At 32.3% G+C, this 12,038-nt stretch overlaps 2 protein-coding genes across 2 annotated transcripts; both read right to left on the bottom strand.

Moving 5' to 3' along the window:
• Nucleotides 1–257: 257 nt before the first annotated feature.
• LOC148305644 (general odorant-binding protein 83a-like) lies at nt 258–4,213 on the bottom strand. Its single transcript, XM_088266365.1, has 6 exons — nt 4,133–4,213; nt 2,793–2,868; nt 1,849–1,901; nt 1,562–1,597; nt 1,288–1,458; nt 258–278 (listed from the first exon to the last, which is right to left on the bottom strand). Exons 1-6 carry the CDS (start codon nt 4,211–4,213, stop codon nt 258–260), a joined length of 438 nt encoding a protein of 145 aa, XP_088122491.1.
• Nucleotides 4,214–6,769: 2,556 nt separating this feature from the next.
• On the bottom strand, nt 6,770–10,159 carry LOC148305643 (uncharacterized). The gene is made up of 2 exons (XM_088266353.1): nt 9,898–10,159; nt 6,770–8,619 (listed from the first exon to the last, which is right to left on the bottom strand). Exons 1-2 carry the CDS (start codon nt 10,135–10,137, stop codon nt 8,209–8,211), a joined length of 651 nt encoding a protein of 216 aa, XP_088122479.1. The 5' UTR covers nt 10,138–10,159; the 3' UTR covers nt 6,770–8,208.
• Between the last annotated feature and the right edge of the window lie 1,879 nt (nt 10,160–12,038).

Raw genomic sequence — 12,038 nt, 5'->3', positions numbered from 1 at the left:
TGACGTTCTTGAAAGGAGTGAGCGATATATTAGATCAATGGCTATATTTAAACCCCTGTTTTATAAAAACAAACATTTGAAGCATACACATATGATATTTATTATAATAATCTACCAATGTTTTAGACAAAAAGGTAATAATAATAATTAGTGAATATAATTTCGATATTTCATTTTATACATTTTTGTAAAGATATTTTTTCTTATTGACAAATAAATATCATAAACTGGAATATTATAAATATCATCATTAGGTTTCAAAACAGGAATGCAAATCTCTGCAAAAAAAGAAAAAAACAAATTAAGAAAAGATAAATAAAATTATTTTTGTGTTTTATTATGAAACATAAATGTACGTTTGAAGAATGAAAAGAGTCGGAAAGAATTTAAAAATGAATGTTTTGTTTACCGTAAGAAGATGTAAATATATATGATGTATTTTATTAAAATTAAACACTTGAATAATCCACTTTATCGAGTTTTATTTACGACTAGTTTCGAAAACGACAATTGTTTTCATCTTCTGGTACAAATTAAAACTAACGAATAAAAATATATTTAGGTGTATATATAGGTTAGTAAATATAGGTAGGGGGGTTAAGGTTATTTGTACCAGAAGATGAAAACAATTGTCGTTTTCGTAACTAGTCGTAAAATTTATTATTAGATTAAAACCAATATTTTTAGCTTTTCCACTTTTTTATTTGACCAGCGACCGGGTTTCGTCGTTACCGACATCATCAGACCAGTCTGATGATGTCGGTAACGACGAAACCCGGTCGCTGGTCAAATAAAAAAGTGGAAAAGCTAAAAATATTGGTTTTAATCTAATAATAAATTAAAAATGCAATTCCATCACGAAGTGTCAGTGGATAATATAAATCTATTAAACTAGTCGTAAATAAAACTCGATAAAGTGGATTATTCAAGTGTAAAATTTTAATAAAATAATCATGTCATACCACAAAGTTAATGCCGAATCAATAAATAATATATATGATGTAAATTAAGTGTAAATAATAGTTTATATTAGTTGTAATATAAGCTAACTAAAGAAAAAAAATATTAAATTAGAATCCTGAAATATGAAAATTTGAAAAAGTGGCACTAAAAAAACTGGCTTAAGGCTTAGATGTTCGGGAAATACATAAAATTGGAGAAAACTAAGGCACCTTTACTGAAGTCATACATATTTTCATTTTTTGGTGAGTCATTAGCTGGCATAACACCCCTTAAAAGGAATACGTTGGCTAATTATTATAATTTAAAATAATATACATTTATTACCTCTGCGTCATGCTTATGGATGCAAATCATAAAGTCCAGACAAGCCTGTTCGTAATTTTCTCCCTCAATATGGAGACAACCTTTTCCCATTTCAAAAACAATCTTCTTCATCTCTTTTGGTATCATTGTAAGTACTTTCCAATATTCAAACTCGTGGTGTTGCTTATCGATCTAGAGTTAGGATGTTCCACAATATATTATTATTATAACTATTATTTTTAGGTGTTATCCAATAAAAGTAATCAATTATAATAAAATCATTTCCAATGCTTACCAAGTCGAAGGCCTCAAATATGCATAGTAAATATTTCTGAAACAATTAAGAAAAAAAAAGAGTTTTCAATATGTGTAGCTAACCATCATGGGAAGAGTCCCAGTAGAAGTAGCCAAAGAGTATAGAACGCCACAAGAATAGAACATTAATGCGGAAGAGGCGAAGATTGTTTTGCTCTCTCTCAATCTCTATCTTTTTTATGGTTTGGTTATCAATGACGAAATATTTGACACAAATTTTAAACTCGTTTTTAAGAAATGTTTTCGTATATGTACGTCAAATCTTACCTTTAAAACTGGATCATCCGGTAAAACTCCCTTTCTTGCATTAATAACTACGTCTGAAAGAAGTGATTTTTTTTAAATTTTATTTTATATTATAAAATTTCTTTTTTTATTTTATAAGCCTCTTATATACTCGTTTCAAATCATGGTTAATTTAATTTAAAAAAAAAACGATTAAAAACCATCGTCACTCCTGCCTTGTTGAGTATATAACATTTTTGTCTAGCCTCCTATCAGTCTGATGATGTCGGTAACGACGAAAGTCAGTCACTGGTCAAATTAAGTAAATGTGGAAAAAATTATACATTTAGCTGTTATTTTACTATCTAAAAATACTATTTTTTAGCGTAAATCAACATTTTGTTTGCATGGCTATATATGTACAATATATTGTACATGTTAAATTCTTTTTTTTCTTCTTCTTTTAACCCTTATCCGCATCCAATGGTGCATAGGGCTCAGCATCATAGCGACGCAGTGTTGTTTTGATCGTTAATTGCATGAAGGCAAGGTGATCAGCCCAGCGTTTCTTGTACCAGTCCAGGGTGATATTAAATAAATATGAGAGTAAAAATCACCCATATTTATTTTGACACCCCCTGGGAATCGAACTTGGGACCTCCAGCACGGTAGCCAAACGCGCCGACCAGTACACTACGGAGGTGAAAAAATAAATGTGGAGCTCCTCACCAAAACGTTACATTTCCATTATAAATGATTTTAAGTAATCAGGAACTCTAGCTTGTAAAATTGTTATGTTTTGGTACAATTTAATGATTTCAATTTGGTTTAACACAGGATTGGTCACGTTTTGTAGCAAGTTTAATTAAGATTTTGATAGAATACAGTAAACAGAACAGATTTGTATTTAAAGGATTTTTGTGCAATATTGGATATGTAATTTTTTGGTGAAGACCTCCACAAATAGAGTATGAATGAATATTTACCGATATTGATTCCTGTTTTTTCAATACATTTCTCTGCTACAGGTTTAACGACATCCACAAACGACTGAGATGGCCACTGCAAAGGAAAACAAATTTTACTACTCATTCTATCGGACAATGGATTGTTCATATTATTTTTTAACATCTCATCAAAGATGAAGAAGAATATGGAAGTCTGGGTATTAACGGGGCTGACGACCGTCAAAGACTGGTTTAAGTGATCGTATAACATTCACCAATTCTACCCATTATTGACAACCACACTACTCAAATTCTTGGAAGTTCTATATATATATATATATATATATATATATATATATATATATATATATATATATATATATATATATATATATATATATATATATATATATATATATATATATATATATATATATATGAACCAATTTAGAAACCTTGTTCTTGAATCACTAGAACTTCACTAGAGACATCTATTGGTGAGATGTAAAGAAGCTTTTTACTAAGCAGAAACTCTTATATTAGTATGTGAGGTTCGAATCCTGGATTATAATCACACACATGAGAAAGGCCAGAAAAATTATCAGACTTCCATATTCTTCTTCATCTTTGATGAGATGTTAAAAAATAATATGAAAATAACTCCTGTAATTGGAGATAATCCAGATTTTGTGAACAAGTATTTAGACACACTCAAAATGTTGTAAATGGATTATTCACCCAACGGATGACATCAATATATCGCTGGGTAAATGCCAAAGGGCCACAACACAAAAAATTGAAATCCTTATTCCAAAAATGGTATCTTAATCGTCAAGATTTTCATATTTGAAAAAGATACCCATGATTCTAAATGAAATGGACATTTCTAAAGTTAGAATCCTGGGTGTCTTTTTCGAATACGAAAATGTTGACGATTTAGATATAATTTTTGGAATAAAAAGTTTAATTTATGTATTGTTACCCTTATCGCCCTTCGCATTTAACCAGCGATATGTAGGTTTCAGAAAAATATTGTAGTCTGAGCATCCCAGGGCTTACGACCTGGTATTTCGACTGCATTAAGTCTACTTTCATCCTTTTTTTGCCAGCACCATGCTTTATTTGCAAAAATTAGGGTTGGAACTAGGACTGCATTGTGTATAAAGTATCAATATATGTAGTTGTATAAAATATCAATAACCATTGCATTAATTGATCGGCAGTCGCTTTGTGGTATTATCTATCCATTTTTAATTTAAGTTTTACTTTAATTTAACTGATACTTTGAATATGACAGTTTGTAAGCTCTGTAAATGCCCAGACTTCCATATTCTTCTAAATCTATATTGAGATGTCAAAAAATATGTAAATTATTTTACCTGATCGCAGTATCCGATGTGGAAACATGCGTACAGTATAAAAATCACTGCTCCGAAAATCTCTTCTTTGAACTGCTTCATGGTTGAAATATAAGTATGCAATGATACAAAGATGTCTTCGGAAATGCCTATTTAAACCTAAGATAGACGACAGACAGATCTATTATTAAAAATATTTCCTATGACAGTGGTTTTAAAAGTTTTATCTAGAAAATAGTACAATTTAATAAGAAAAAAATAAGATGACTTTTTTAAAATTAAATTATAATAATAATAATAAAACCCTTATCCGCACCCCAATGGTGCATAGGGCACTGCGTCATATAAACGTAGTGTTATCTTGATCGTTTACACATGTAGGAAAGGTGATCAGCCCTCCGCTTCAGGTACCAGTCCAGGATAATATTGAATAAATATGACAGTGAAAAAATCACTTCTATTTATTTTACCCCCCTTGGGAATCGAACCCGGGACCTCCAGAACGGTAGCCGAGCGTGCTGACCATTACACTACGGAGGCGGACAAGATTTAAGATTAAGATTAAGATTAAGATTTTTTTTAAATTAAGCACTTGTATAATACTACTTATTGAATTTTATTCATTACACACGACTAGTTTCGATAAAAGGTATAGTTTCAATGCCATTCCGCAAAATTAATGCCGAATCAGTAAATAATATAAATTTGATGTACCCGGTAACGATTTGCTGTGGTTCAGTCGAGTTAAATTGAATAAAAAGAAAAATCATCAACACACAATCTTCACTTCAATTAAAATAATCTACATATACAAAAATGTTAAATTGTTCGTTTTTTTTAATTTTAAATCTAACTAACTAACTAACCATAACGTCACTTCCCCGCAAGGTTAGGCCGAGAGAATAGAAAGCCACACAAATCTGTCTTGGCACACAATCTTCGCTTCTTCCACATTCATACATCTCATACATACACGCCGATTATTTCGAATCCTAACCTGACCGTTTTCAAGTATTTAATATACCTGATTGTGCCAAGTTTTTCCCGGTCTTCCTCTGCTCCTTTTTCCAGCTAAATTAGCTTCATAAATTTGTTTTACCGTTCTTTCCTCGCTCATTCGTTCCACATGTCCAAACCATCACAACACACTTTTCTTTATTTCATCGACACTGTTTATCTCGGCTTTGCCTTCATTCCTCTTATTTCACCATTCGACCATCTATCATACATCGTTTAGCCGCACATTCGTCTGAGAAATTGCATTTCGACACCATTCTGTTTATTTTCATCCTTTATTGCCAAACCTTAAATGCTTAATATTAATTTAATACGCTTTATACATAATTTTTTTAACGATAAATTACCAAAATATTTAAAGGATATAATAGTTTTAAACAAAAATTGTCATGAACATATTACTAGGAATAAAGATAAAATAAGACTACCATTTGTGAAAAAAAACAGAGTCGCAAAATTGTTCAATGTATAAGGGTTTGAAAATGTATGATGAGATTCCTTAATGTATGAAGAATGAAAAGAGTCTGAAATAATTTAAAAATAAATGTTTTGTTTACTGTAACGAAATGTAAATATATATACATATATATATATATATATATATATATATATATATATATATATATAAAATAAACAAAATATATAAAACCCTTATCCGCACCCCAATGGTGCATAGGGCACTGCTTCATATAAACGCAGTGTTATCTTGATCGTTTACACATGAAGGAAAGGTGATCAGCCCTCCGCTTCAGGTAAATATTACAGTGAAAAAATCACTCATATTTATTTGATCCCCCCCCTGGGAATCGAACCCGGGACCTCCAGAACGGTAGCCGAGCGTGCTGACCATTACACTACGGAGGCGGACAATATGCATTATTAAATTAAGTGTTTATAATAGTTTATATTAGTTGTAATATAAGCTAACATAAGAAATAATAATGATAAAAAAACTCCGTGCTTCACTTCCATACATTAGGGTTGGAACCATTTTAATTAGCAAAGGTTAAATACGATGGTGGTAATTTACTAAGTTATTATCCAGCAGTAATCAGCAGGTACAGTGCTGTGTGCTATCATTCAACCTCTAAGATTACGTAACATGCAGTTATCACTTTAATTAACAGTTGAAAGTGTTAATTAATTCCGATAGTCAGATATATATTTATCTTCATATTTCTCGATACGTACGTAATATGACAGAAATACAGTTCACGATAAATTGCATTGCTATCGTGTATATAATTTTTATGAGTAATAATGAAAAAAAAAACGTTTACTCGAAGATATGCAATTTATACCAATGATGCAGTATTATAAAGTTTTCAACGTTCTATAAAAATTGGTAAAATACACTAACTTGTTTGAAATGTCATATTTATTTGGTTTTAAAGTAAATTCAACATTAAGTTAATGGCGAGTATTTTATTTAATTTTATTGTCCGCCTCCGTAGTGTTATGGTCAGCACGTTCGGCTACCGTACTGGAGGTCCCGGGTTCGATTCCCAGGGAGAGTCAAATAAATATAAGTGATTTTTTCACTCTAATATTTTTTCATTGTTATTCTGGATTGCTACCTGAAGCGGAGGGCTGATCACCTTTCCTTCACGTGTTAATGATCAAGATAACACCGCGTTTATATGATGCAGTGCCCTATGCACCATTGGGGTGCAATTGAGGGTTTGAATGAATGAATAAAAAAAATATTCAGGCTTAATGTTTTTAATAACAGAGATTATTAAACAGGGATTTTAGAGTTAAAGTTTTTTGCCAGTATACCCACGATATTATGGCACAAAATTAATCACACTATCAGAAGATGTTTTAATTTTTGCAAATGGCGTCGTACGTTAATAAAATTTGACACTTCGCTCACTCCTTTCAAGAACGTCATAAATTTAAAAAATCGACAATTTTCAGCTGTGCATGTTTTCGGAATGTCCACAAAATGTACTTTATCCCAGCAAAAAAGGCATATTTTTAACATAATATTTACCCGCTACAGGGCAGAAAGTGTTGTTTTTGTATTTCGAAGAAAATGTTTTGTTTAATTATTTTTGTATATAAAATAAATATTTTTCAAATGGAGAAAAAACATTCAGGTTTTACCTAAAAAGATCTGTTGCACAGTAAAAAAGTTCAATAAGTTGCTTGATATTTATTTTTAATACATTGTGTTATATGTTTAAACTTTAAAAACGTGCTCCTGAAAAATCAAGTTTTTTGATTTATGACGTTCTTGAAAGGAGTGAGCGATTTGTACCCGTAATATATCAATATTTTTGTAAACTACAGCTGTCTAGTTCACAAATGTCAAAATGATTGACGTACGACCCAATTTACTTACGACGCAAAAATTAAAACATATTCCTAGAAGGTGATAAATTTTGCGCCATTCTGTATATTTATTTATTTAAACTTCATGTACAGCATACGTATTGATTTAATATAGCATATTTTTCAATGACAGTGATAGGTGAGAGCATGCATACCGCATTTATTGAACACATGATATACAGATTAAAACGGGGAATCCAATTATTATGATCATATATTGACAAAAATAAAATAATCGCAATTAATCAATCTCATTTTACGATAATTTTTACGAAAATAATATTAAACTTATATAATAAAATTCTAAAAGGTAAATATATTTTTTTTACTTTATTAACGGCCGTAGAAAATTTGTACCTACATAATATGTACAAAAATGCATAACATACTGTATAAAATAAAATGATAAAATAATATGTTTTCTCTTTTTAAGTTTATTATTGGTTCGACAAGTACTTTTCTAAACAAGGATGAACATATAAAACAAGGAATTATGCATTACCCTGAAATATTGTTATTATTAAATATAATTTATCTCCTATCCCCTTTTTATACATCAACGTCTCAAGGACACAACTCTAAAATGAAGACTGCTATATGGTGTTTGAAAATAGTGCAGTATGCATCAAAACACGTGTCACGGTAGATTAATAAAAAAGTGGTATTTACCAAGTGAATTTTCATTGAAAATATCTATAGATATGACGACAAATTAAAGGTCCGATTAAATTAATGTTAAACAATTATTTTGATCCCGAAATCTCCCTAAATCCGCACATTTCCAAATAAAAGACAACAGCATCTAACGAATCCAATCCGTTGCTTAAAAATATCTGGTTTGTGTCCATGAACCACTTATCGGCCAGCAAATTTTGGATCAAGCCTTCCAGTTCTTGAGTCTTCAGCCTCTGTGAGAAGAGAAGGAAGGCTGGGCTGGTCTCCAGTTTTGATTTGTGAAGCGCGTCGATGGCTGGCTTCGAGAACAGTTTGCGGATCTCATCCCGCATCTGGTTCAAAATGAGGACTGCTCTCTTAGGGTTGAACTTGTGGGTACTTGTCTTCGGAAATACTGGAGGTGGAAGGCCGATCAAATCGTGGAGAATCTTGAACATTTCGTACACTTCCAATCCAGAAGCATCCATGTATTTAAGGACCTATAACATACAAACATGACTGATATCAGAGAAGTTAACCCTAGATTTCTAAACTATCCTGTTACTGATATTATCTTTTTTTTTTAAAGAGAAATATTTGTAATTAAAATGTAACTTTGTTTTAAAATCTCTATAAAATGAAAAATCAAAAATTAGTGCTTCAAATATAAATTATATAGATATGTTTGTGTTTTAATTATTTACAAAAATACTTCTATTTCATACTACTTTTGTGAGCCTTAGTGGCTCATTATTAGAAAAAGGTATCCTTTATGTCAAATACTTGAAAGCGTAAAAGAGTCGTAATAACCGTCGGGTATGTATGAGGAGATGCATGAATGTAGAAGAGGCGAAGAATGTTTTCAAAGACAGAGTGGTGTGGCGTTCGATTCTCTCTGCCTACCCCTGCGGGAAGCGGCGTGATGGATAGTTAGTTGGTTAGGTATCAAATTGTGGTAGAGTGGGCTCGAACCGAGAAATTCTGACTCAAGAGTCCACGGGACCACAACCCGACACCAATGTTTAGTAACAACATTGTTACTAAACATTCGTAAAAAATACGACATCCTAGCCACGGCCGAACCAACCCTGACTTTCGCAAGCGGCATTCGTTTGGGCGACAACATCAGATTATTCGGCGCTCAATGTCAAGCGCAATAACACAGGAAAAACAATCACTTTTAACCCTAGGTTACTTAACTATCCTACGAGTGACGTTATTACTAAATTTTCGTTAAAAATACGACAGAGAAATAAAACGGAAATAAATACGATACTTAAAAACTTTTATTATTTTAGAAGTAAAAGTAACGTTCTTTGGGTTCAAGAGATCACGAAATAATGAAAAAAAAAGTACATTAAGAAGACACTCAGGCCGATTATTGCATGTCAGGAGTTGCATTAATCGGCAGGTATGTATGAGAAGATGCATGAATGTGGAAGAGGCGAAAGTTTACAAAGATAGAGAGGTGGCATTGTATTCTCTCAACTCACTCCTTCTGGATGGGCAGAGACGAGAAACATATATGCGAAAGTGAGACATACGAGGATACCTTTGCCTAAAAACATGAGATAGTAGTGTCACGATAGAACTCACTGTTTAACCCTAAATTACGGGATATTCGTAAAATTTACGACGGACATGCAATCTTTAGGGAGGTTTTACTTGGTAAATACCACTATTTCTTATAATGAAAAAGTGGTATTTACTAAGCAACACTTAAATTTAAAACGTTAATATAAATCTTGGTAAAATCAAATATGTAAATGTGTCGTTACCGCTAAGAAAGGTGGATGACTTTCTGATTCCAATATGAGTCGCTTGAACTCCGCATTGTTGATGACGTAATCGGCGACTATTAGGAAGTCCGGATCTTGCTGATATCTGTCCCCTATTTCGAACAACTTGTCTTGAGGAATCAGATTCAGGAATTCCAACGCGTCGTTGGTCAACTCATTTTGAGCTAAAGCCACTCCGAATAAGGACCCCGCTAAAAGAATCAACGTAAAAAACTTCATTTTAATAAAATTGATATTTAACTCTAGCTAAACGGTGGAATAAATACTGACTTTATTTATAGTTTGGCCATTTATATAGGAGTTAGAAAGAAATTTTGTTATTTTTCATTATTTATTATTAGTTTATTTTCAGATTGTAATCAACCTCTTATCGTTCATTATTGGAATTATTTGATCGATTGATTTTGCTTGAAGTTTTTATGTAATCGACTAATTGTTTACACAATGTTTTTTTTAAATAATTTTTTATTATCTTAACGAAAAATATTAAAGTGAAATCTCTCTAGATTGTTATGTGAGAACAACAATTCTTGCTAATCGTTGCGATATAGAATAAAAGATACGTGGAAAACAAAAAAAAAACTAACTAACTAACCATCCGCTTCCCCGAAGGATTAGGCAGGGAGATAACGTCACACCGCTCTGTCTTTGCAAGCATACTTTTTGTCTAAAGACTTTTTGTTAAAACAAAATAAGATTAATTGGTCAAAATTAGGTCAACAGTTGCCGTGGCGTAGTTGGTTAGACGATCGACTGCGAAACTGGCGTCTTGGGTTCGATTATTTCCGATTTCGAAATAAATTCAAAGATTTATTTTCAATTAATGATGAATTTTTCACATCTACCTTCCCTATTCTTGCTATCCTACCTGCAGACAAGTCTCTAAAAGTGGAAGCTTTCCGGGTTATTGCTTTGAAAACTTTTAATGACCACTTATACTGAAATATCTTATGTTTTATGATTTTATAAATGGATGTATATACGTATGTATTTGTACATAATTTTTGACATCTCAACATAGATAAACAAGAATATGGTATTCATAAGTCTGGGCATTTACTAGGCTTGCAACCGTCATGGGCTGGTTTAAATGATCGCTCATACGTGTAACATTCTACCCATGATTGACAACCACGCTACTGAAATTCTTGAAACTTCTTGATATATACCCAGAGTTCTATATTCTATTTATATTTAACAAATAAATGTAATAAAAAAATGTATAAAAAATATCACGATAACTTATAAATTGACTTTTGCTTGTATTTTAAATATTATGATATAAAAATTAATGCTTTGGTGAAGTGCCACGACTCACATCTGTACAGCAACATTGACAACACCAACATTAGCAAGAAACTAGCAAGTTTTGAAAATAGGTGCCTGAGGCGAATACTGGGTATAATAAAGTGGTATGACTTCGTCAGGAATGACGATGTGAGGAGAAGAACTCAACAGCCCCTCATACTGGAAATCCTGAAGAGGAGAAGGTGGACGTGGTTGGGACATGTCCTTAGAATGCCACCTGAGAGCATCAACCCCTCATGTCTCTTCTTCCAACCCCGAGGATTCGGGCGCCCCGGAAGGCCGCTGACGACCATTCATCGACTATACTCAGCGGAACTTCGAGACGCCGGACTGACCTGGGAGGAAGCCAAGGAAATGGCGCGTGACAGAGTGACTTGGAGACGTCTTGCGTTGGCCATATTCTCCACCTAGGGAGTGAACACGGAAGAAGAAGAAACATTAATTGAGTACGTGAATTACTCACGTATCACTTTTAAATAATATATCGGATAAGTCATCAAAAATCTTATCTTTCATTTTATTATTGTCAAATAAAAATAATAAATTTTAAATGTCTTTATTCTGTTTCTATATTATTTTCATAATCGCACAGTGATGAGGTAACAGTTGAATTTTCCGTCGCGCAATTAGTTCATGATGAAGCTATTTTTTATGGTATTTTTCCTAACATTTGGGTCGGGCTTCGGCAACGATCTGACGAATGATTTCAACGATTTCGTCGCGTTAATACCTATTGACGAAGTCAACCAAGTAGTAGAAAAGTATTATTTAGAACAGGATTTCGTGGATGTGCTTATCTACGTATTGTATGG

Source organism: Brachycentrus maculatus, unplaced genomic scaffold (genome assembly GCF_059751285.1).
Source record: "Brachycentrus maculatus isolate JH-2025_06_01 unplaced genomic scaffold, ASM5975128v1 h1tg000266l, whole genome shotgun sequence".
NCBI lineage: Eukaryota > Metazoa > Arthropoda > Insecta > Trichoptera > Brachycentridae > Brachycentrus > Brachycentrus maculatus.
The sequence above is the reverse complement of the archived record's forward strand: the minus strand, read 5'-3'. Positions and strand labels throughout refer to the sequence as shown.